At 32.1% G+C, this 26,344-nt stretch overlaps 3 protein-coding genes across 4 annotated transcripts; 1 reads left to right on the forward strand and 2 right to left on the reverse strand.

Moving 5' to 3' along the window:
* Nucleotides 1–3,451: 3,451 nt before the first annotated feature.
* On the reverse strand, nt 3,452–6,345 carry LOC109817060 (sequence-specific DNA binding transcription factor). Its single transcript, XM_020382257.3, has 5 exons — nt 6,130–6,345; nt 5,932–6,061; nt 5,356–5,556; nt 5,072–5,239; nt 3,452–4,191 (listed from the first exon to the last, which is right to left on the reverse strand). Exons 1-5 carry the CDS (start codon nt 6,261–6,263, stop codon nt 3,748–3,750), a joined length of 1,077 nt encoding a protein of 358 aa, XP_020237846.1. The 5' UTR covers nt 6,264–6,345; the 3' UTR covers nt 3,452–3,747.
* Nucleotides 6,346–8,698: 2,353 nt separating this feature from the next.
* On the forward strand, nt 8,699–19,937 carry LOC109795022 (Polynucleotidyl transferase, ribonuclease H-like superfamily protein). Of its 2 annotated transcripts, none has more exons than XM_020354429.3 (14): nt 8,699–8,910; nt 9,562–9,612; nt 9,689–9,754; nt 10,241–10,374; nt 10,459–10,571; nt 12,383–12,499; nt 12,592–12,662; nt 14,031–14,090; nt 15,418–15,473; nt 16,497–16,557; nt 16,710–16,977; nt 17,765–17,946; nt 18,041–18,336; nt 19,580–19,937. In XM_020354429.3, the coding sequence occupies exons 1-14, from the start codon at nt 8,806–8,808 to the stop codon at nt 19,701–19,703; spliced, it is 1,704 nt and encodes a 567-aa protein (XP_020210018.1). In that variant the 5' UTR covers nt 8,699–8,805; the 3' UTR covers nt 19,704–19,937. The 2 variants fall into 2 exon arrangements, with proteins under 2 accessions (XP_020210018.1, XP_020210017.1); XM_020354428.3 differs by having other exon boundaries at nt 8,700–8,910; nt 12,380–12,499.
* A 1,177-nt stretch (nt 19,938–21,114) lies between these two features.
* On the reverse strand, nt 21,115–24,928 carry LOC109814362 (scarecrow-like protein 1). Its single transcript, XM_020378774.3, has 3 exons — nt 24,436–24,928; nt 23,444–23,510; nt 21,115–23,149 (listed from the first exon to the last, which is right to left on the reverse strand). The coding sequence occupies exon 3, from the start codon at nt 23,107–23,109 to the stop codon at nt 21,358–21,360; it is 1,752 nt and encodes a 583-aa protein (XP_020234363.1). The 5' UTR covers nt 23,110–23,149; nt 23,444–23,510; nt 24,436–24,928; the 3' UTR covers nt 21,115–21,357.
* Nucleotides 24,929–26,344: the final 1,416 nt, after the last annotated feature.

Consider the following 26,344-nt stretch of genomic DNA (forward strand, 5'->3'; position numbering starts at 1 on the left):
AAACAAGCGCGTAAACACTAAACAGAGATAGACACAGGATAAGAACGAGAGGGAGAGAGAGAATATGGAGAGAGATATCAAAATTCAGAGGAGATTAAGGGAGAATGGTGGTTTGGGATTGGGAGGGATGAGCGGAAGAAAAACGGCCATGGGTATGAATGAACCGTTTTTTATGTTTTTGTAATTTATAATTAGAGAGAGAGGAAGGATGTTGAAGAACAATTACTTGAAATGATTGAGTATCCCTCTCCGCCACGCTCCTCCTCCACGACTCGCCGGCAATCGCGGTCTCCGCCTTCGCTGTCTTGCTCGCTGGCCCGCAGAGAGGGAAGAAATAGGAAGCCTGAAAGATTCGGAAAAAAAAAATAAAAAACATGAACTTCATACGTGGATGTGAATTTTAAATAATTAAAAAATTATAAATGACTTAGATTTACACGTAAGTGACACATCATCAACAGTATCGATACCTTTCTTTTGTAGAGGGTACCGTAGAAATTCTCTATTCATAAACCATAAACCATGAAGTAAGAGAAGGGAAAGCCAACGTGCCTCTCATTTAACACGTTGCCAAACCCACTCAAGTCCACGTGGGCACTCCCTAAATAACATGTGTGAAATTTAGGCTGAAGATAAATATTGCAAACATTTTTTATAAGTGAGACTAAATTGAGTCCAAAAATTAAAGTGAGACTAAATTAAAATTTTATAATATTATAAGGAACCAAACTAAAATTTAGCCTATAATATATTATTTACCATAGTTGTAATCACCAATACCAAATTGGAAATCGGTCGAGAATCGGTTCAATTAGCCTAACAAATCGTTCTGCAAAGAATTAATGAAAAATTGGTAAAATTGGTCAAAATCGATAAATTACTGATCAAATCAGTTTGAATAATCCAATTCAAAAACTTAATTTTTATTTTTTAAAATTTAATTTAAAATATTTTAATTAAAATAATATATAATAAAAAATTATAATTTAAAATAATTTATTTTTAATACTTATCTCATAAATATAATTTAATAATTTATGTTAATTTATAATTTTTAATATATTTATTTTTTATAATTTATATTATATTAATTTGATATTTCTTATTTTAATTTTTTTTAGGGTTTTATTTAAACTTAAATATTATATTATATATAATTTAAAAGTTTACGTGTATATTAAATGTTAAAAATCTATAAATGATATTTAATTTTAATATTTAATGTTATAAAATTATAATATTTATTATTATTATTATTATTATTATTATTATATTTATATGAGTTTAATCACAATTTGAACCATTGAATTTTGAACTAATGTTTAGATTAATTCAATGGCCAATCAAATTTTAAAAACATTATAATTTACTACTATTTTTATTATTAAAATTTATAATCATAAGACATGAACATAATTATTTTTGTAAATTAGTTAAGTACAATCTTATTATTTATTTAAAAAATTAAAAAATATATTTTATATCTATTTTGAATTTTACCTCTTTCCATCCTAAAATAGACCGTCAAAATTGACTATAAATTTATGATTATTATATAGAAAATATTTTTTTGATAAAAAAAATTAACAATAAAATTATATGCTTAATTAAAAAATATAAAATGTGTTAAATTAAAATTTGAATATAAACTTTGTCCTAGGAAGGGATGAATTCGTTTTTTTTTTTTTAAAGTATATATACAGGATAACTAAAAAAATTTGGGGGTGGCAAGTGGTGATATACGTAGTTCATCTTTGGTAACCCACATGTGACCTTGGGTTAATTTCTAAACTAATTTCCAATATTGAATTTCTTCTTAAACTCTCTAAATCTAATTAATACATATGGCATTATGAAGCAACCCGAGGCTGTTATGCTGCAATTTTACAATCCTAAGCCTTTTATTTCTGTTTCTTTTTCAGTTTAAACTTCTTAATCCAATAGGTGTTAACATGGAATCCTAATTTAACTTCAAGTCTACACTCTACTAATCATTATAGGTCTATTTTACTTTCCTAAAAACTTACTATGCAGATTGCATTGTTCCCAAACCGAAATTACAGCCAAAATAAAGTAACAAACTAAAGATTAAAATAAGGTTTGATGCAAAAGCTATATCTGAACAATAAGTTTTTTTAACACCATCACAAGCTCAAATTCAGGGTTGAAGACCAAGTTATTCCCACCTTTCTATCCTTATGTCCATGAACCTTATATTTTATAAACCCATACCTAAACTTACCAACTTCATGTTTAACAGCATTTTAGGTTGTAAATATTCACATTATACATAAAATATAATCAAGGAAACAAGGTAACTATGGGATATATCAAAATACTTGTGAGCCTATCTTCATCTCATACCAATTTATTGCTACTCATAGCTCAAAGTCCTCAACATCATTCTAACTGGTGTCCAAACATGCTAAGTTGTTAACAGAAAATTTAAATCAACTTGACATAAAAATTTGGATTCAACTATGTAGGAGTTACATACTTCTAAACAGATGTTTAGTTACCTACTACTACTAGTCTAAGTATAAAAAAGCTTACTACTTCAACCCTCAGCTCATAAGTCTTGATCAAACTTTCTCTCTGTATTTTTATTTTTTATTTTTCTATTCAGCTTTGTTTTTAAGTTCATTTATGGTAAAGAGATTATCTAAGGCCGTAGAAAAATAGATTATGCAGCAATAATAAGAACATGTACCTACTTGGTAGTAAATAGGTTTAAGAAAAGAGTTCGTCTAAAAATATGTTCCGAATCATCTTTCAAATATTAAAATATTAATATTTTTTAATAAATTTATTATAAAATAATTATTTAATTTAATATTTTATAAATTAAATTATTATTTTAATTATTCAGAATGCTTTTCAGAATGTCGCTTTGGACATTCTATCATTTTTTTTAAGAAAAGAGTAACGATACATCATCTAAAAATATGTTCCTAATCATCCTTCAAATATTAAAATATTAATATTTTTTAACAAATTTATTATAAAATAATTATTTAATCTAATATTTTATAAATTAAATTATTATTTTAATTATTATGGAATAATGCTAGCTCTCTTTCTTTTGGGTATAAGCTTAAATGCAGGCAAGGCTAAAACCGTTTCAAATTTTTCTTCTTTTTTTCACCATTGGTACTTTTTTTTTAATATACTTTTTAGGCAGCTTTTAGAACCTTAATCAATGTTCTTTCTATTCTAGAATATATATATATATATATATATATATATATATATATATATTTATTTATTGATTTATTGATTTTTGATTGAAATATATCTTTAGTCCTTTAAATTTAAAATAAACTTATTTTTAATTTCTCAAATATCAGTTTTAAATTTGATGAACCGAAAATAAATTTATCTTAAATTTGAGAAATTAAAAATATTTAAATCTTTATATATATAAACAAACAATCAATTATGCTAGAAAACGTAAAGAGACAATCTGTTTCATTTCCTTAAACCTTGAGCACTCTTGATGAAGCAATCCTACAACCATCTTTAGGTGCATATACGTGGTACATTAAGATACTGCCAGACAATGAAGATCAAAATGCATTGGTCTTTGTAATTTATACCGGAGCATACTTGAGGATTTCTCAATATAACAACTTCCATGTGAACAGTTTATCATAACCAAGACTATCCGGACAAAATTGACCTAAGTATACACACAAGACTTGAATAATGTGATTACCAACCAACAACCAAAAAACACTGATTATCATCTCAAAACGAATAATCCTTCAAATCAGATTTTGAGTCACCCAATTCCAGGTCTGCCATGCACTCTTCCTCAGTAAGTGGTGGGAGTTGCCTTGTCTTACGCTTCATATTGTGTTTGTGCCACTCACTCTTGTGATGTTCCCTGTACAACTTAGAGTCATCAAAAGAAACATTACATGTGTTGCACTTGTTTTGCTTTTGTTGTCCCTCAGTAGACCTACTTGTAGATGAAATTGTTTGCTTTTGAATTTTTTCATTCAGTTCAAGCACAGAATCAAGATTTTCTTTGGGCAACGGTACAGGCGTATCCTCATAATCATTGTATTGCTCCACTTGGGTATCCCCGTCCACATAAAGAGAGTGTGCAAGAACTTCAAATCTTCCATGCATCTTATTCATAACAAAGTCGTGACAATCCTTATATAGACCAGGTTCCAATTCAAAAATCTGCAATCCAATCAGAGATTATACTGATATCCCTCAACACATCATGCAGATATACCAAAATCACACAATTTTTGGAAAGGATAATATTCCCATCCGTTAAGTGCAAACAGGGACAATACAGAAGTAGCATTTGAAACTCAAGAATCATGCAACAGTTATGAAATAGACTTCCCCTTTGCAACTTTGATGAGATATTTGATTGCCTTGGGGAGCTAAGGCCAGGCAAAAAGGCCAAAAATGCAGCTGATTTTGCATTAGTTACTCGTTTTTAGTTTAACAGATTGACAATGTCTATAACTAACAAAACAACAGAAACATACCAAATATCAGTCATAATTACTAACAGCAACAACTGAATACAGTGTCATGTCATTTGTAGTTTCATTACATTAATGAACATAGGCTCAACCTTGAAAACAATAACCACATAAAACATCAGAAAGAAAGTTACTGACCTAATCCTAGAATTAGATCATCAACACATGTAATTGGAAGTTGACCTTTTACAAACAAAGCTTATTTGAGCTTATGAAAGTGGTTTGTGACTTTCTTAGTTTCTTATAACTTTTTTTTAGCTTATTTCAACATGCTTCATGAAGAAACTTATCTTAAGATTATTTCACAAAGTTTAATAGTCAAATTTATGAATAACCTCAAATAATAAATTTATATTAAAAAAAGTGCTTAAATAAGTTGTTTACCCGAACACCCACAAAAAACATGATAAGAACACTTTAAAAACAGCCATAGCCATGCTTAATTTCACTTTCAAGACTTACTATGGCAAGTCCAAGCAATCAGAAAACCAGGACAACTACATTGAAAATGGAATGGAAATATGGAACTAAAGTTGTTTAAAGGAGAAATATCGAGCACTTACAACAGATGACTGAGCAGAAGATCCTTCTTTAGAAATAACAGTAGCATTCCATGCATTCAACTTTTCTAAAAGTTCAGGCACTTGGTCCTCAGAAGCAGTGACTCGTATTCTCAACGGACACCGTTTTATAGGGAAGTGCTTTTGAAGCTCTTGAATCAACTCGAGAGCCTGAATTATATATAAACACCAATATAACATGTATGGTCACCATAATAACATCATTTTAACAATTAAATAAATGAGAAGATTACATAATAGAAATATTTAGTGATGGGAAAAGTAACCTGCTTCTTGGATGTGCTGTGTGGATCAACAGCGAAATGGATTTCCCGCATGAGGCGTTCAATCATACTGATAGTGTAAGGGCGCTGAGTCTCGGGATTGTAAGTCTTGTGCATCACTATGGTCGCAATATCCCTGAACTGACTCGACAACAGTGATTCCCTCTCTTTCCCAGCTACTTGAAGCTCCCCTTTCTTTAAGATCTGTCACCCCCAAACAAAAAAAAATGTTGTTTTTATTGAACACTCTTCTTGACACTTTCTACTACTAATTGAAAAATCACAAATTTGAAAGGATTCTAGCACTAAATCAAGATAGACTCACAAAATTTGCAATTTCCAAGACAACAATAAAGAGTGTTAGAAAGAACCTAGCTAACATATCTCGTCATGAAAAATACCATCAACATTCTCTTCCTAAGACTCTATTACTAGTTGAAAACCACAAAAATTGGGTGGATTGTACTACTAAATCAGGAGAGAATCATTACACAAAATAAAAAATTCATGATTCCATGGCAATAAAATCTAACTAACATATTTGATGATGAAAAATACTAGCAAGTAGCCAGTCTCTACCTCTAAGCATATCTTGGTTTGGTCATCGGTGCCAAAGGCTGCAATCAAATCCTTGGACTTGGCGAGAACCCCTTTGGAAACATTGGAATACACAGTGTGGGACTGCAGCACTTCATCCAGGTCCTTTTCCCTGTAATAATATTTTTAAATCAAAATCCTAAACAATAATAATAATAATTAATGAATTTTGGAGATTACACGCCAGAACGCCAAGAGAGGACGGTGTTAGGGTAGCAAGCGATCTCGAAGCGCATGCCATGCTTCTTGAGACGCACCGCTGCGACGTTTGTGAGCCTTTTCTGCCCAATCGGCTGCACCAGCGTCCTAGACATCTCTTTCCTTCTTTCTCACTTCTTCAACCTCATTCAACAATTCAACTACGCTTTCTCCTTAGGCTAATAGGCTTCATTGCCAAACAAAACAGTTTATGTTTATTTTATCTTATGTATGAAAACCACACACTAGCAAGCCCATTTACCCTGACCCATGTTCGCTAAGGCCCAAAACCACGTTAGTGCCATAAAGCCCTATAATACGCACGGAAAAGAATTGCTCCTGGTCCTTGGAAAGGGCACCAACAAATTAAGTTAGTCGATAATTTATAACTAATACTTTAGCATGTTACTTCAAATAGTAAATATTTATTATATATAATTAAAATTTATAATAAATTATATATAAATAAATATTATATTTAAATATATAAATATATTTAAAATTTGTATGAATAAATATTTTTAAATATATTAGTTATATTTTATATTTTAATAAATAACTTATATTATAACAATAATATTATTTTTATTTATTGATAATTTATTTTAAGAACATTAAAATTTAATTTATGAATAATCTATATCAATATATAATTTATAATTTATCTATAACAATATATAAAGGTGCTACAATATTTTGGTAATTGTTTACCTTCGTTTTTTTGTATAAAACAATTCAGTAATTTTACTTATTCAAAGTGGTTTTTCCTTTAATAAATTATAATTATCCTACAATTTTATAACTTTCACACACAAAATATTTATAAGATATGGAGTTTCTTTATTTTGCTAATAATTTTTAATTGAATTAGTCTCTAACCTGTTGTGTTAATGTGAGAGGAGGTGGGTTGCTAATTGAGTGTGTAGAATTGTGATGAGACTCAAAACTTCTTTAGTTAATCATGTCATCGTTTTGATTTTAAAAAATGGCGATCGTTCTCTTTTAGAAAGAAAAAAAATTGTGACCCAATTTAGCTTGAACTAGTATACATACTATTTAAATGTAAGCATCAAAAACGCGTTATGGTGAGCTCTGATAGGGTTCCTGAGAAAGGAGATAATAACGATACTGCTTCAAAGAGGATGATCTCTTGTAGTGTAGTACCAAGAAAATCAAAGAGATTGAGGTGAATGCATCAAGAGGATCCAGTATGTATAAAGAAAAGTTGTTGATTCCAGTAGAAGAAGATCCATTATGCCACAGATGGTTACATTGCATGAAGATAAAAGTGTGCTTGACAATATCCCTAAGGAAACAAAAGGAGCTTCATGTCAAAAGGAAGTGGTCCCTCTTTCTGGTGAGGAGTTAATTTCTTGGGCTACTCCTTGGAGGAACACTTTGGTGGTGAATGTTTTAGGGAGAAAAGTTAATTTCAATATGATCAAGGCAAAACTTCACACAAGTTGGACAAAGAATGGGAAAATCAAAATTATAGATCTCCACGATGGTTATTATCAAGTGGCTTTTGGGAATGAGAAGGACTATAAATTTGCTTTGTTTGAAGGGCCTTGGATGGTGACAAATCATTATTTGATTGTTCAGAGGTGGAAACCGCTTTTCCTTATGCAAGTTGAGCAATCTAGGAAAGTTGTGCTTTGCATTAGAATTCAAAGATTGCCTATTGAGTTATACAATGATGTTTTTCTTAAGAGAATTGGCACATCCTTGGGAAACTTTCTAAAAGTGGATCGATTAACATAATTTATTCTACAAGAAAATTTGCTCGTATTTGTGTGGAGATGGATTTAGAGACACAGTTAATTCCTTTTATTATAAGGACTTCAAACTTAATCTTGAGTATGAAGGTTTGCATGCTATTTGCTTTAAGTGTGGGAAATTTGGTCACTAGAAAGATAATTGTGTTGAATTTTAAGGGGAAGTCAAGAATGATAATCAGTATGTAGTAGTACAACCTCTAGTCACTGAGGAAAAAATAATTTTGATGAAGATGGTTGAGATGTTAATGTCGACTTTGAAGTCCCAATTTAGCAGATATTATTAGAGATTAAGCTAATAATCACAAGAGGAAATTATGAACCTTTGTTAATAACTAAGCATACTATGTGAAAAAAGAAATATAACGAAGGTGTGACTTCAATCCAATTTTCAAAAATAATCCTATCATTGTGCCTCCAAATTTAAGGTGTTGACACTTAACACATGAGATCTCAGAAATTATTAAGAATGAGTTAGGAAACAGACTCACAACTAAAGACTATAGTCATAAGGCAAAGGAAAAAGGGGATATGGGCCCATCAATTATAATATTTAAGAGATTTAAAACATAATTAAATATAATTTTTATTAAAAATATATTTACTTAATATAATATATAATATAAATTATAAATTTTATACCAGCATTTATCTATAAACTTTGTATGTTCCCATCGAGAGATTATAAAACTTTTTAAATAAAAAAAATATTAATAGGGGCGTAATTGTACCATTGTGATAGGTGAGTTTTGTTCTGGGGTTCAATATATAAAAAAACAAAAAAGAAAAAGAGAGAGAGGGAAGCCGTAGGTCGAAACTCAATTTCGCAAAAATAACAAGCCTTGTGTGGCGTGCGTCGCCGAACTATCTTAGACAGTGGAGAATGACTTCGTCGGAGGCCAAAACCGAAACCCTCGATGGCGTCAAAGAAGAGGATTCTATCGTTGACAACAAATGCGACAAGTTCTACGATGTCTATGGTCCCCAAGTAATTTTTCCACTTTCATGGCTCTGTTGTTTATTTATTTTTAACTCCTTCTTTAGAACACACTTTCTGTTCCTCTTTTGAATGATGACTTTGAGCGTTATTTATTTATTTATTTATTTATTATTAGAATGTGATTTTAATCACGAGGAGGTGGTTTTAATTGTAACTTTGGGATGGGATATGTTGATTTTTCAAGTTTGAGTTAGAGCAAATCCATTCATCTGACCAACTTTTTAACATTATGAAATAACCTTTTTCTTTATAGCGGATTCATGGTTGTTTGTGCAATCCAATTGGGGTGAAAAGTGAAATGGTTCCTAATTTCTCCCTTTTGTGTGTTTAGGGTATGGCTCTTATGTATTTATGTAGTGCTTTTAAGTAGTTATGCTTTTTGTTGTGAACTGATACAGTTGTATTGTCCCATGAAATGCTGAAGTAATGTGTTCATTATGGTGTTATTTGTTACCACACACACGCACGTAAATGCAAAGGCGCACCAGCATAGATTACTGTTGGTTGGTCTTTTAAATGCTGTCCTAAATTGCAATCTGCAATAGTTTTGCCTTGTTATGCTTGTGTTGTTTGTCTCCTCGTGGGTTTTTGTTTTGTTAGTTTTTAGTTAATGGTTTGTTAATGTTTGTGCTTTTGCAGGGCAAGGCGGATGTTGTTTTCAAAGACGATAATTCTACTCTGAATCTTAATGTAGGCTTTTACCACCATTGTGTGACTTGAAATTCAAATCAAAGTAGTGATGACTGAGTTTTCGCTTGTCAAACAGGATGTTCAAGGACTTGTAACTTGGGTGCTTGGTGAAGGATTTATGCCGTCATGGATTTTTATCAAGGTGCAAATTGTCTTTTTTTTTTTCTTTTTTTTTTTTCCAGGCTTTGTGTGTTTCACTGGTAGTGATCTGAAATTTCTTTGTTATTCTGATATGTTTTGTAGCAAATGTTCAACATTTTCAATCTTTTCTCAATGTTGTGGATGTTATGGACCATACAATATAGTCATACTGGTTCTGCTTAATATAATTTAGCTTGGGCGTTTAACAGGCTTTGAATGTCTCACATAACTAGTTTTCTTTTGTTAGTTTAACAAAAAGACAGGTTTTCTCAATCTTTATGCCTCTTAAAGTGAGAATGTCATTAGGCTTGGAAAAAGGTTGTTAGACTCCCCTAAAATGCTTTAAGATTAAATTTGTGTTGGCTATATGGCATGAGTTGATCACTCTTGTCAATTTAAAATAGCCATAGACCTTCAACTTTTACCCTGTATGGCATATAACATTTTAATTTGCTGCAATCACTAATGTAGCACTCATGATTTGCAGAATAAACCTCTTATTCCCAAGGTGGTTATGCTCTATATGCCGGGCCTGGATGCAGCTTTGTTCTTGTCGCAGTCTAAAATGCTTCCCAATTTAAAAAAAATCTGTGGCAAACCAAGGCCTCTCCTAGCTCTTAGGTCTGTAGAAAATGTATATATTTCTTTCCTTTGAAATGTAATTTCTCTGCACTTAAATTTTTCTCCTTTTTTTTTCCTGGCTAGCTGTGTATCAGATGGTATGCAGACGATTGATGCGCTCCTAACATGCAAGGTGAAAAGAAAAAGGGACCAGAATAGTTCAATTATGAGCAAATCTTCCGTGGCATCTCAACAAGGTATTCATTATTCAAACCGATATATACAAATCTCTTTTAGTATGGAAAGTAGGTCTTGAATTTGAGGTTCTTTAGATAAGTTAATGGTAAAAAATTCCTAGTGGCTGTATTTAAAATGTTGTCCTGTCAATAACGCTATTTGGACTGCCTTATTATTTTTTCTACTCTACTAATCAAAGTTAAAGTGTACAACTGTGGCTGAAAGCCTGGAAGTCCTCGTGTAGTTGATATCAGTCCCTGTATTTTGCCTAGTGCCTACTATTAATTCTTAAAATTTTTGCATTACAGCAAAAGGAAATGCATAATCTGGAATCCTTTGTGTTAAAATATTCTGTATAGTTGATGCATGTTGTCTGACAATGTTGAAAAAGTAAGCTATTAAATTCAAATTTCTTAGGAATGTTTGTCTTTTGGTTTGTATATATGTAATATTTTTGGGGTTGGGGAAGAGATAAAAGTAGGGATGGATACAGAAGCTTATTAGAGTGAGGGAGGGGTAATAATAAATTTAAATAAACATTAAATTATAAATAAATTTATAATCGGTAAATATATCACACTGATATATCTAATATATGAATACCAGTTTTTAAAATCATAAAATTCATCAACAATATTGAATATATATCAACTTTCAATCAGTTTATCAATATAAAATCAAACAAATAATTAAAAATGTATCTTTGACCTTGTTCTTAAATTTATTTTTTACCACCTACATAGTTTAAAATGATCTCTCAATTATAACAATTGAAATAAGAAGAGTTGATCTCAAACAGATTAAAGGAGTAGTTAAATAATAAGTTAAATATTGTCTTAATAACTATATCTTTATTTTTATAAATACATTTTATCATACTATATTCTTCAAAGAGCCAAGGGAGAGGGAGAGGGGAGCAAGGCCCCTGCTTGCCCTCCTCTTGTATCTGCCCCTGGATAAAAGTCTTCATTATAGTTGACATAAACATGGCAATGATTATTCACGTTATGCCCTTATTATACTTCCTCCAGTCCTTTATATAAGATCCAATTACTTAATTCACTAGGATTAAGGAAATTGGTTAATTTAGTTGATTGCGTTAAATTATTCCTAAATTTATATTTATTTTTCAACACTACCCATAACATTAATGAGGCTTTTACTCTACCAACTACTTATCGAATTAAGAGAAATGCATTAATTAAAGGTATTTTTTTTGTCAAAAAAAAATTGACGCTAGATACATTTTAGATTGGTTCCAATAAAAAGAACCAAACACTATTTCTGATTTGGTTCTTACAAAAGGACTGGAGGGAGTACGTTGTAATGTTTGTGTATATATATGTGTGCATGCTTGTTAATGCTCAGGAATGGAATTCCTGTTAAGTTAGCCAGGAAAATAGGCTCCTTCGAACTAGGACTTGATCTGATATACATAGTTTAATTTTCATTTGTCATTATATTGAAATTACATTGATTACTTAGACCAGTGATGTCTGTCTTGTAACTTTCCTCATGGTTCATTCTCAGTTCTGAAGTTCTTGAGATTTCACTTCTATGTCTAATTTATATTTGATAACCCTTTAGTATTTTCTTTTAATTTGGGATTCTTTTTAAGATTACCTTCTCTAGAGTTCAAGTGAAAAAAGTTTTGAATCTGGCAATTCTAATACAAGGCAAGTCACAAGTGTGTTGCTTTTTCCACATGGATGGAGCAAGTTATTTGAGCTGTTCTTTGCTGATTGTATCACCAGCATTCCGTTGCAATTATATAACCCATAACCTATATAAATTTGGCCACTTTATAAAATGTGTCATCTTCATGCAGAAGGTTCTTGTGACAACCTATCATTTACGGAGCTTACAAAAGACATACCTTTCCCTGTTACATACTATACACTGTCAGAGAAAGAGCTGGAAGATAATGGATATTCTGTTAATAAGCCAGGTGATTTTTTACTCTGCTACCAATTATATAGTTAATCTTTACAAACATTTGCTTACTAGACCAGTATTTTTCTTTTGGCCTTTTCACAACAGGTTTTATTTCTACTTTGCCTGCACCTTTGGGATCTCATTTTAATGAGATGTTGGCACTTGATTGTGAGATGGTAAGTCGATCAATACCAATTTGGTTAAAAGATAAAGATACTGCTGTTTTTATCATTTAGAAATGAGGTTCTGGATGATGATAAACTTATCAGATTTTTTCCAGTCCATGGGAGCAAGTTTCTGTGTTTATAGAAATTTGTTCATATTGTGTTACTCCCTATGCTTATAGAATATTTATTTACTAGAATGAGATTAAACTTTGTTTAAAATGATGATTCATGAATCACAATGTGAAAGTGATATCTTGTAGAATTTTCTAATTCCCAATCTACAAAAGACATTGGTATTATTTTTTAAGGGCTAAATTATACTTTTGGTCCCTCTATTTATTTTTAAGATTTAATTTGGTCCCACTATTTTTAAATGGTTCAATTTTGTCCTATGATTTTTAAAAATGTTCAATGTTATTCTTCTGTTCAAATTGACATTAACGACATTAATGAAATCCGATGAAAGGACAACATTGAACATCATTTGAATATTAGATGACCAAATGGAATCATTTAAAATGTCCAATTGGATCCCATTATTTTTAAAATGTTCAATTTAGACCACTAATTTTCAAAATAAATGTTTAATGTTGTCCTTTCACCTAATTTCATTAACATCGTTAATATCAATTTGGACAGAAGAGAAATGTTGAACATTTTTTGAAAATTAAAGGACCAAATTGAACCTTTTGAAAATAATGGAACTAAATTGGATCCTAAAAATATAGGGACTAAAAATATAATTTAGCCTTTTTAAAACAATGAAGCTTAAAAATTTTCTGCAACCTTTTCAAATCTGGACATCTTTATCTCCTGGCATTTCATTTTTTTTTAATTTTTTTATCTTGAACTCATTTATCTCAATGCACAATTGCATCATTAATTGGGATTGACCATTGATGCACCAAATTTCACTTGTTTAAGACTAAACTCAGTACTAACGATTTTATTTCATATTCATGAAATTTTGATGGAGATAGCTTGTTGAATATAGTGGGGAAGTGAGAAGCAAAGAGATAGAGATAGGTGTTTCTTTGTGAAATTGATTGATTATACAATACTTAGGTTATGCAGAACATCTATATATAGAGATTCTTAATAGACTAAGTGGGGACTATTTCCTAGGCAAAGAGTAAATGGGTGCTTCTACTAATTCCTATGAAAACTAAATGCTTTTACATGTGATTTATTAACTGCATGTTATTTTAGCATTACAGAAAATATAGATTGAGGTTTTATTGGGATGCATAGGCAAAATTTTAAATAACTTCATTCCATACTGTGACAGATTAAAGTGGTTTTTATAGCTATAGATATCCTGTACATATGTAATCTTGGTCCTTATTCTTTTTTATTTTTTATTTTTCAATTGTGTAGTGCATAACAAGTGAAGGTTTTGAGCTGACAAGAATTACTCTAGTGGATTTCAAAGGACAGGTATTCACTGAATTTATTTTCTGAACTAGGTTTTGTTAAGTAAATGCATCTATTACTGATTTTAGTAGGAATGGTCATTAATTTTTAAATTTCAATAAATAATTATCATTCTAATTCTTTATATCTTGTGTTTGTTTCTGTGTGTTTAATTCCATCGAGATATATATAAATTGGCACGTCTTTCCTTATTGAAGCTTGTTGAACTTGGAGGCATTGTTATCAATCTCATTCTTAGGTAATAGTGTAGCTGCTGGCCCCACGACTGCTCTAGTGGGATAGTGCATGGCAGGATGATAACAGTTTTGAATATAATAAATATTAGATACAAATAAATAATTTAATTGCACGTATATAAATGCTAATAAATAAAAAATAAATGTAACTTTGTTTTTGATTAATATTCATAAAGTCTTGAAAACGAACTAGTGAACATAAAAAATCAAGGACCATATAAGAAACAGAATAAAAACAGAGACCTATTAAAAGTAGGGAAACATAGAGACCTGTCTGAAAATAAAAATAGTTGAACACACGAGGCTAACCCTGCCACTCTGAACATGACACACAAAGAAACAAAAATAATAGAGAAATTACAACACGCTGAAAAATAAAAAAAAAGGGATTGGCCTGAAATGATATTTGCTGGATTGCTGGGTCAATGGGCCAGATGCGGAGGTCAGCCTTAGCTGAGTTTCTTGGTCTCAACTCTCAAATACCAGCCAAGTCTGAAAGAAAGGTTTGTTGATCTCAAATCAGATGTAAAATATGGGAAAATGACAAAAATACCCAAAATAAGCTTGAATGGCACAAAGAATAAAATGGACAAGTAGGGGATTTTATCCTTTGAAAGAATAGCATCCGCAAGATCTGTGATTTTCCACTGTAGCACTAGCAGCCATGATTTGTGGCTGACTCTGCTCCTTCAAAACACTTTGACAGTAAATAAATAGGTGCTCAAGGCTGCCCAACGATGCTCCTGTGCGATAGCAGCGTTATAGTGCAGGGTTGATAACTAGGAAGAAGTTGTTTCTTGAGAACCTTTTTTCACAAAACTCTATGTTATGTTCCTCATCATTATATTATTGCCTTTTGGCCCTTAGAAAAGTACCTAACTTTTTAATTGATGATAAAGCTATAAGTATTTGTCTACAAAACACTTCATGCCATTGCATAGAGATTCTGTTTTGGTTGTCTTTTATTCTGCCTTGGTTACAATCTTTAAGAAATTGAAGTAGCCATTTTACATATTGAGACTTGGTCAACTCTTTAAAATTAGGAATATTTATGTGCACAGTGATGCCTTATTTTCTAATATTTATCTTTTCAGGTTTTGATTGATAAATTGGTTAAACCATCAAATGCTATTGTTGATTACAACACAAGGTAAGATGTTGTTTGAGTATCAGTCAATGTGCCAGTGCCAGTTAATATTGGATATTAAATTAGTATGTCGAATGTTATTCATAAGTCATAAGTTGATAAAACTAATCAGCACCCATATTATAAATTTGAGGCCTTATTCTTGAATGTGAAGACATCTCTTGATGTATTTTTTCACGTGATACAAGGCTTCACCATTATTTAGCACTTCTTTTCTTTTTTAATATTTTTTAAAATTCTTAAATTCTCAACTGTTTCAAATTTTCCTTCTACATTGAGAAACCTTTCATATCAAATCTCAGCTTTAATTGTGTTAGAATTTATTTTTTTAACATTAAAGTTTCCTTTTTCATCTTAAATTGCAGATACTTATAATCTCAAATTATTCCTTTTCATTTTTTTTTAATATTTTGCTTTCTCCTTAGATCCAAGCTACTTTTTATTTATTTATTTTAATTATATATATTTCTTATTATTTGAAATATTTTTTTAACATGTTAAAGTTTACTTAAAATAGAAAATACCCATACAGCAATACTTGTTTCTTCTAGTGCTCCCCCTAGGGCAACTGAGTAATCTGTATACTGGGTGAATTATTATATTATGTATGGGGTTGAAATTCTGAATGAAAATGAATAGATTAAAAGGATGCTGTTAGGTAACCCAAATTCTTTGTGGCAGAGATAGGCTATAAAGAGATTGGGAGATAAGACTAGGGGCATGCTTTATAGTAAGAGGCTGGTCTCAGGGAATGATCTAGGGCCCTCAAAATACTGAGAAGAACATATTAGAATGTTGTTGTTTCTAGTGCTAGAAATCCCTAATTAGATTGAGAGACTATTGGATGATGTTCTTCAGTCTTACGATACTGTTAACTATTTGTAATGAAAGCAAGCAAGTCAAAAACCAACATAAAAGTTGAAATATAAAAAAAAGGTGAAATTTTTTTTCTTTATGTCCTATTTTTCTGTCTTCCTATGATTTTAAACAAAATTGTCAATATCAAATAATGATTATGTTGCGCAGATTTAGTGGAATAACGCCTGAGATGTTAGATGGGGTGACAACAAGTCTGACAGACATTCAGGTTCTGTTACATGAGTTGTCTTGATTTAATCTTTGTCTTATTTCACATTTCAGTTTATAAGTTCGAACTACTGGTACAGTGATAAACAATTTAAGTTGAAACTATTTGTTTTGCTATAATGCTATTTAACTTCAGTTGCTTCCCATTTTCAGGAAGAGTTCATAAAGTTGGTTTACAAGGAGACTATCCTCGTTGGGCATTCTTTGGAAAATGATTTATTAGCATTAAAAATATCTCATGACTCAGTCATTGACACTGCAGTATTATACAAACACCCTCGAGGATCATCCCATAAAACTGCTCTACGGTTTCTTACTAAGAGATTTCTTTCAAGGGAGATACAGCAATCAGAGAATGGACATGACAGCATTGAAGATGCTAGAGCTACCATGGAATTGGCACTATTGAAGATAAGAAATGGTTAGTAGTTCTTCTGCATGCATTATTGCTGCAATCTTTATCTTGGAAGTTTTGAATGCATTACAGTTTAAGTGCATATGCAGATACTCTTTTAAAGCAAATGTTTCACTTTATCATGTGTAGAGAGCTATTACCATTCGTATGTGTATGAGTATGTTTATGCATTAAAATTTGTGTTCATTATTTAATACCTCATCTCAGTTGTTTTATGTTTGGCATTGCTTTGAAATTGAGCAGCATTCACAAGGGAAGGTTTTGAGGGTTTATCCTGAGAAGGAAGTAGTGGTAGCTCTTTAGTTAATACTGCCGGGGTATTTTAGAAACAGCAATTATTTGTGTGATTAGGAGGATTGATAGGATTGATTAGGTTAATGCAGTGTTATAGAATATAGGATATACATAGGAATTTCGCTGCACAAAATGGGCAGGGGGAGTAGAAACAGATAAGATTGCAATGCAGTTTAATAAGGGAGTTCTTCCTTGAAAGGTCACCTTGACCTTGTACATTGAATCAATAATACAAAAGACGTTATTCATGATTTTCTGCCAGTGTTCATCTTAATTATTATTTATTTTCTTGGGTTTGTAACACTGGTAACACACTACTCATATGAGGCCTGAGTTGTGATTCATGTATGTCTTGAACTGAAGACTTGAGAATGAAGGGAAAGTAGTTTTATTTGCCATCAACAAGCTTTTATTTTTTTCTTTATATTTCTGTATTGTCCCTTTATCTTACATGGTTTGCCATGTTGTTTGCATAACTGCTGTGACACTCTTGTAACAGGGCCTGACTTTGGTTCCCCCCCATCCTTTACACGGAAAAAGTTCCTTTCTATTCTGAGTGAATCTGGCAGAACTTCCTCGGTGATTGATGATGTATCCATAGTAAAACGGTATGCCTCTGAGTCCTCTAATGCAATTCCTGTGACCTCTGATGATGAAGCACTTGCAAAGATCAACAAGGAGGTAGATGTCTTACCTGTGCATACAGTGTTTTCGTTCTTATTAACATTTATAGCGTCTTTATGGTCTTGGTTCATTTGTTATTTTTTTGTTTCAGGTGAAGAATGAAAAGGTACACTTTATCTGGACTCAGTTTTCGGAGCTACACTCGTACTTGAAGAAACAAGCTGAAGATTCTGAAAGCTTGAATAAAAGACTGGCAGAGATGATGGCATTACTTACATGTCAGAATAACTTTGCCAAAGGGAAAGGCTTAAAGTTGAAACCCACAGCTGAACTGAAGGAAATTCTGGCTCGCATGGATGCTAGAATTTATAAACTGTATTTGTCATTACCCACAAATGCTATGATGATAATTTGCACTGGTCATGGAGACACTGCTGTCGTTCGCAGGTAGATATGCATGCCCTTTTAAAATCCATGTATTATATCTAGCATGGTTTGGTTTGGATTTCGTCAAATCTGTTACCCAAATTTATCAAGATAGTTTGGGTTGAGTTGGATTTATCTAATTTTTCTATCAAATCTGAACTGAGAGGGTTGGTTTGGATTAGGTATGAAAAATCAAAAGCTATCTTGGAAATTTTAAAAAATTATATTTTTCCTTACCATTTTCAAATGACATTTTACTGATTTATGTGCAATTTGATTTTTGTCTTTCAAATATATGATGTATATGACTTGTAATATACTGCCTGAAAGTATGTGTAGTGGTGTCGTGAATTTTTTATGGGTTAGGTAGGTTATTTTTGGGCTCATGGGTACTCGTACTTGTGAATGCCCCTATTAATTGCTGTGCACTTTTCACCTTACAAGTTACATTAACATGGTTGGGAAGAAATGAATCACTAGGGTTAGTCTAGTGGTGAGGGTATGGGGTTAATACATATGAAGTTGTAAATTTTAACCTCAGTGTGACCATTGTGCAATAAAAAAACATGTAAGAACAATTTAATGTTTGACCCTAGAATGATGTATATTTCCACGAGTCCTCATACAAAATTTCCTCGACAGGGTATATACAAGTGTCTGTTTGTATAAATCTAGAAGTTCCACCAGCCCTAGTTAAATATGACTGGCAGATTTGGTCATGTAATATATTGATTCCCCAGTGCATGGTTGGTCCTATATTTTCAAGTGTAGATAAGAAACTAAATATATGATACTTGGGCCAGAAAAACTCCTTTTTTGCATCTTTAATGGAAGCCCCCTAAGTTGACTTGGTGATTTTGATTGTATGTAGAACATTTAACATTTATAGGAACAGATCTTATATGATGCAATCCTTTGCCCTAGGCTAGCTTAATTTTTCATAAATCACTTGATGATATGGGACAAAGTCACCATTTATTAGGGTTCCTTCCACTTGTACTATCCACTAGTCAATGGAAGCTTACCCATTAGCCCAACTCTGGTGTGTGTGGTCCTGGCTGACAAACATTACACATTGAAACTTACCCATTGATGTAATTATGCATTTGAAAGGTCAATTAATTTATTGACTTTAGACAGCCGGATCATAAACAAAGCTAGGGTTGTACTTTTTTTTTAACATATTTATTTAATTCGAATTGACTTGTGTTTTAACTTGAAAAATGTTTTCTGTTTTTTAACTTTGTTTTCTCCCTTTTTGAAGGCTGAGGAGAATGCTTGCGCAACAGAATGACAGTAATTTATGTCGTGAAAAGATAGTGGAAATATTAGAAGAGGTTCAGGCCCGAGCTGAAGTAGCCTTGTGTTTTGTAGGTGTTAAGCATTGAGTATAATTATTAAAATATGAGCTGAAATTAGGTTTTTTGACATGTGATGAGTACCCATGATTTGATGGTAAACATTGTAAATGTAAATATTGTGGCAGAGATCTTAGAGCAGGAGTAGTTATACATGTGTATGCCATAGAAATGAGGGAAAAAAATTGTAAGTGGCCAAAATATATTAAACGGTTCATTTTCTGTTGAAATATTTTATTCAGCAATTGCTTAATTTTGTACTCATATTTTCTTTTGTCAGAATTTTTTTTAGTTCAAAGACACGTCTGAATCACCTGTTTAATTAAGTACTTGATTAATAATTTTTGAAATAAAAAATAATTCATAAACTATTAAATTTATTATAGTAAATTTAATAGAACTTATGTGAATAAATTTTAATGTAATTTATTAATATAAAGTTAAAAAGGATTCATGAAAATGTCAATTATTTTTTATTAAATTTTAAAAAAAAATGAAATTGAAGTTGAAAGAAATTCACAATACCTTCAACTACTTGTCGTCATAAGTTTATTTTTTGTTATTATACTTGGATATCGTAAACATTTGTTATAACTCTTCAGTATAAGGTAGATATCATGCATTCTTTTTATTTAGACTGTTTTGAATCAGGACATGAAAAAGAAAGGTGTATGACTAAAACAATTGGTTGTGATTAGAAAATTTGTAACATCAAATTTATCTAATATATTTGAATTATGAATTCAATTTTGTACACATTAAAAGTGTTTACAATAAGTGTTTAAATATTAAAATTGACTAACTCTTGATTGGATAAAACAAATAATAAAATATGACTAAGTTAACAAGTAAATATCATTCACTTACATAATTTACTTTTTTATTTTATTTTATTTTATTTATTATATATATAAGCAACCTTTAATCAAATATGCAAGAAAAATATAAAATTGCATACTTTAAAATATTTAATTATTACAATAAAAAAAAATCTTAATTGCCAAAGACTCATCAAGCTACCGGTTGAATTCGAGAGGAGTTGCTTAAATCATAAAAAATAGACATGGGTAATTGTAACAGTAGGACTCCTTTTAAGAACTTGATGGATGATCATTAGAACACTATTGAGAGCCACTTAAAAAGGACACTTTGAGAGATTTCTTTTGATAAAATGTTGTCTTCAATTATAACATTCTAGGACACTATTGAGACAATTCTTTTAATATGGCATCTTTGTTCTTTTTTATTATTGCTAAATTATTTTTTGAACAATTCACGTTTTTTATTTATTTTATCAGATTATATATACTTATTGCGTTAAACCAAAGTCAAATCATAAACACGTCTACATATTATAGTGCACTTCCATCAATTATCAAAACCTTATGCCGTAAGCTACAAGCCTCTCAACGTGACATCCTAACCAAAATGAAACACAAAATTAAGCTAACAAGAAATGATGTCATTACAATCCTAACCATCGATAGGTGTTTTACGTTGTCACATACTCCATTCATTGGCCTCCAATCCATCCACGTTAAACACATCAAAGTTTTGTATTAGCATAAGTCGCACGTTAGTATACATGTGAGTCTGAACCAAGCATGCACAAACATAGAGATACAGACTGAACAAGCAAACAAACACTACAATGAGTCACCAAAAGAATTTGTGTTGATCTTAGTCACTTCCACGCTGAAGCAACGATCAAGTTTTTGTCCTCCCAACCAAAATGAAGTGCCCCCATTTCCTCCTTTATCTTGAACCTCTCACAGTACTGCTTAACAATGAGTTTCCTTATTGCTTCCCTCACATTTGTGCTCATTGGTGATGAAGTGAACCCGGCCATCCTCAGCCTGGCCCTCCACTTTCCAGCAACCTCGTACCGTTCTATCCGGTCCTCGCCCTCGCACGCGATGATGTTAACGATGTCCTTTGCCAAGCATTGCCTCTCAACATTCATCCTGTCCTGGCTCTCCCTGGGGAGAGTTGCATCAAGCGTGTGAAACACAGCAGAGTAGTAGTTGTAGGCCTCAACAAACCTCTGAAGAAAAGGGCTAGTGTTTGTGTTCATGTCTTGCTCCACAACCGTCACAAGCTTCGGATTCAAGCTCTTAACCATTCTCAGAAGTTGGTCCCTCTCATTCACGGTTGACACACTTTCATCAAGCATGTGATGCAGCTGGAATGCAAAATTCACCACCAGAGCTTCCCCTTGACGGCAGTTGAGCATTGGCGGCGTGACAAGCGATGTCCTTGATGCCACGGCGTGAAACTCGAATGGCAAGCCGAGTTCCTCGGCGAGCTTTTCAAGGCGTTGTCCGACGATGTTGAGGCCACCGACAGGTCGCTGCACAGACTCAGGATCATCCACCCCGGTCAGTCTCACATGAGGTGGCCTACCTGGCATTGAAGCAAGTGTTTGTATTAGAGTTATGTATTGAGTTCCCTGGCTGATGTCAAAGTCTACTATGTGAACCTTCTTTTCATCTCTAACGGCCTCAGCTATTGCGCCATTTGCAGCCATGAATCCGAATTTGAAGCAAGGACAGACCTCAAACAGTATCTGCATTGCTGCTAAGCGATCTGAAGAGGGAGGTTCCTTGCATCGCAAGGCTTGATAGATGCATTTTCCTGACGAAGCCACGCGAGCCGCAAGTCCTTCCACCATGTAGGCTGCAATCCTTTGGGAAGGATCACCCTGAATTGAGACAATTTGCCTCAGATTGTTGATCATAGATGTTGCTTCCTCTTCATTCCCTTCTGAAAGTGCTCTAGCACAATCATATAGCAGTTGCTTGGGGGTCATTTCTTTGGTGCTGCTACTTATGCTGCTAAGATTGGAACAATCTGAGGATGAGGACTCCTTTGGTGAGTCATGGAGCAGCATATCTTGAAGGGGATTCGCCCACTCGGCCACCTCGCGATCAATCTCCATGCTTTGAACTGTCTCAAATATGTCTTCCTCCTCCTCTTCTTCATCAGAAAGCAAAGCCCTCTCCAGTTCTAGCAGTTTTAGTCTCATTTCTCCGTCGAAGTCAAGGCAATCCGGGCTCTCATTTTCCACGAAATTGGACTGAGAACTGCCGCTATGATGCCTTGTAGACAAGATGGAAGAGTCAAAGGGGTTATCAGCAATGACAGAAGCTCCTGAACTGGCTCTGAGAAGGTAAGAAGAAGCAGCATCAGGGTGAACTGAGTTTGCTGATATGCTGGAACTGGATGGCTCTATCAGCTCTTCTGTCGGCGAATCGCGGAAGTACTTTTCATAACTGATCTCACTGGAGTAAGAATTTGTTACGTACATGTTTCTGTGCTTATCTGGAGCAAAACTGTGGGAGGACAAGCCTGGTGTAACATCAGTTCCCTTTAGTGTGTAGAGTTTAGCATTCCTATATGATGCATCAGCCAGCTCTGTAGATATAACCAGTGACATAGTTCTCCTTTTGTTCCCTCAGCACATACAAATTTTCGGTCTGTAACAAAAACATCACAAAGATTAGTTAGGAATGTGCCATAAGATTTGCAATCAATTAAACTTATTGGGCTTTATTTTTTTTTTGATAAAACTTAAGTATAGTACCACTGATACGGTTGATGATAATCTCCGATTAGAATTGGAGTTTCATCTTAGTACTATGCATTAATATATATTGCTCAGGTCTGCATTAATATTACTGAGGTGAATTCCAGTTCTAATTAGAGAACAAAACGAATCGTACTTATGGTACTGTACTTGAGTTGTCCTTATTTTTTCTCCCCTTTCTTACCTTGAGAATTAAAAAAACAAGAGCTCACTGATGAAATCTTGTTGAACCTTCTAGGATCTCTTCTTTGCTAAAATTGGGGAAACAAAAGGAGAAGAGAGAAACATTAGAAGACGCTTTCAGTTAGAATAAATAACCAATCTAAAAATTGAAATGAACCTATGCAATTGTGTGCTTTGGACATAAACAGAATTTGTCGCATCCTTAGATCACCAGTATGATTTTGAATGTATTGAATGAGAAAATATGATCTTACTTAGCCAGCAAACAGAATTAAGACTACCCTTTTATAAAAAAATTAGCTATTAGCTTTGGTCAAATATGAATTCAGTGTTTGGAAGAGAAAAATAAATATATTTAAGGCTTGTTATTCTTTAGAACTTATGCCTGCAGATATTAAGCTGGATTACCATCCAACCAACATAACCAAACGCATTCTTGAAATCAAATGAAAATACCCTTCAAACAAAAGCTTTTGTATTTACCTAATATTCTTTAGACATTAATCTTTAAACTTATCTGCCACTAGAAAGTGAGGAATTATTTGCCTTTTCAAATATTTGCCAGAAAGAACAAAGAAATAAATCTCCTGCTATGAACACAAATTTTTTATGTTAAAAGTATGAGAGACTGATACGACACTTATTCAACCACAGTTCCAATTCATTTTGATTGGATAGTACCAATCACTGTGTTTTTCTATGAGAGTCTTAGGAGCTAAATTAAGTATCCCCTACGACGAAACAGAAAAGGATAACCAAAAAAACAGAACAATTAACTTTTGGAGAACCAACCTATGATAGGAAAAATCAAAAAATCCTTTATCAAAAAGCTAAATTCAGAAACTAGAGAGCAAAGACCAATTTTACGTAGTCTCCTAAACTTCAATTCACAATTAATCACAAGAATTGTAACTCTTATTTGAAGAAGCCACCCATGTTACAAAAATTAAACCATATAATATAATCAAGAACTAAACAAGAGATAAAGGGTACCTGATGCAAGTACAGGAAGATGTAGATGATGCTCCAAGAGACAAAGAAAAAAACTCAGCCAAGGCTTTTGATTTTGACCAAGTGGCAGAGCTTTTGATTATAGCCAACCCAAAAGACAAGACAACCTTTGATGACTCCTTAATATATTGAAATTTCTTGTTTCCTTAGGAAGGTCAGATTGGTAGAAAAGCAACAAATCAGATAAACAAAAAACAATTAACAAGAAGGTACTTGAGAATTGATATGCACAACCAATCAAATCTAATAAATATAGATGTAGACAAAGGAAGAAAAAAAATGGAGGTATGTTAAGAGGAATTGAGCAACCGGATTAAAAAAATAATATGAATTTATGAACATATGGCGTAGTCTAAAGAGGCCCATTTATTTATTTATTAAAAAATGGCAATCATGACGACTATGTGTGCTTCTGGAACCGAGTGAAGTGGTAAGAAAGTGGAAAAACAAATCCACCTAAAATTAACGAAACTTCTTGGAATGCACTTCAACTTGTCTGTCTCAGACCAAAGACATTGGCCACACGAAACTATGACGGGACAATGACATAGATACCCATCACAGACGGTGCAAACTGAAACCAATGTACACCGTTGGATTCACCTATATCAGCAACCATTGTGTTGGCAATTGTGTCTTTTCACTCTATCCTCAAGCCCTCAATTCCAACCTCTAATATGAAAACTAAGTTTTATCGACACAAACTTATTTATATTATTTAAAGAGTTGAATGATTCTACCTGAGCTGGGAAAGATAACGAGAATTGAGAATCCATATATTTCAAAATAATTTTTTTATGATAGCATTAATGAAGTTTGAGTATATTACATGATAAATCTTACACAGATGTATGGGAAAAAATTTATTGTCACTTTCACTATAGATAAAGTTAAAAATATAATATGCAAGAAGATTCTTATAAATTGATTTTGTTAAAAATATAATATGAAATGAGGATAATTTTTATTTTATAAATTGATTTTGTTAAAATTATAATATACTAAAAAAGTTTTATCTTACAAATTAATTTTATAAGATTAAGTTAACATTTAATATAAATTAATTCGGAGATACCTGCTATCTATATTCACACACCAAACTCAATAAAAACAAATCTATATTAATTAGAGACAATACCAAAATATAGTATATAAGTAAAGGAATAACCAAATCTATATTAATTAGAGACAATACCAAAATAGAGTATATAAGTAAGGGAATAACCTTACTTACAAGTCGATTTTACAATATTGGTTTAAAGTAAAATGCGTTCTAAGACAACTTATATTTTTTCCCTCCTAATAGATCCTTTTACATCTTTTTTCTACTTTTTTTAAATAAAGTTTTACGCCATATCTTTTTTTAAGGTCTTCATCTAACATTCCTGATTCACCTTTTATACTGTGTAACTTAGGGAAGGTAATACATAAAAGATAAGTGTTAGCAACACACTCCTTAATATATTCCTTTTAACACACTTATTCTCATTTGTTAGAATTTATTGAGAACTATAAAATTAGGAGAGAGAGAGACATTGAATAGGGGTGGGTCCCACCAAATATTGTGTTTTCTTATAAAGTTTTAACCAATTGAAATAATATGTTTAAAAGAGTGTGTCTGAGAGTGTGTATGAGAGTGTGATGCTGACATTTCTCTGCTTAAAAATTTTACATTAGAGTATTTTAGAAATTTTATTTATTATTTGTGCCTTTTATAAATATTCATCAAGTTTGATTCTAATTATTATTTGTAGGTTTTATAGGTAAATTACATGTATATTTATTACATTTGATCCCAAATTCATTTACACGCAATTACTCTAATTCTAATAATACAATCTCATACAAACTCGATAACTTGTCATAGTGGTTAGACACTTTACATTTATAT

This window comes from Cajanus cajan, chromosome 9 (genome assembly GCF_000230855.2).
Source record: "Cajanus cajan strain Asha chromosome 9, NIPB_CcT2T_4, whole genome shotgun sequence".
Classification (NCBI taxonomy): domain Eukaryota; kingdom Viridiplantae; phylum Streptophyta; class Magnoliopsida; order Fabales; family Fabaceae; genus Cajanus; species Cajanus cajan.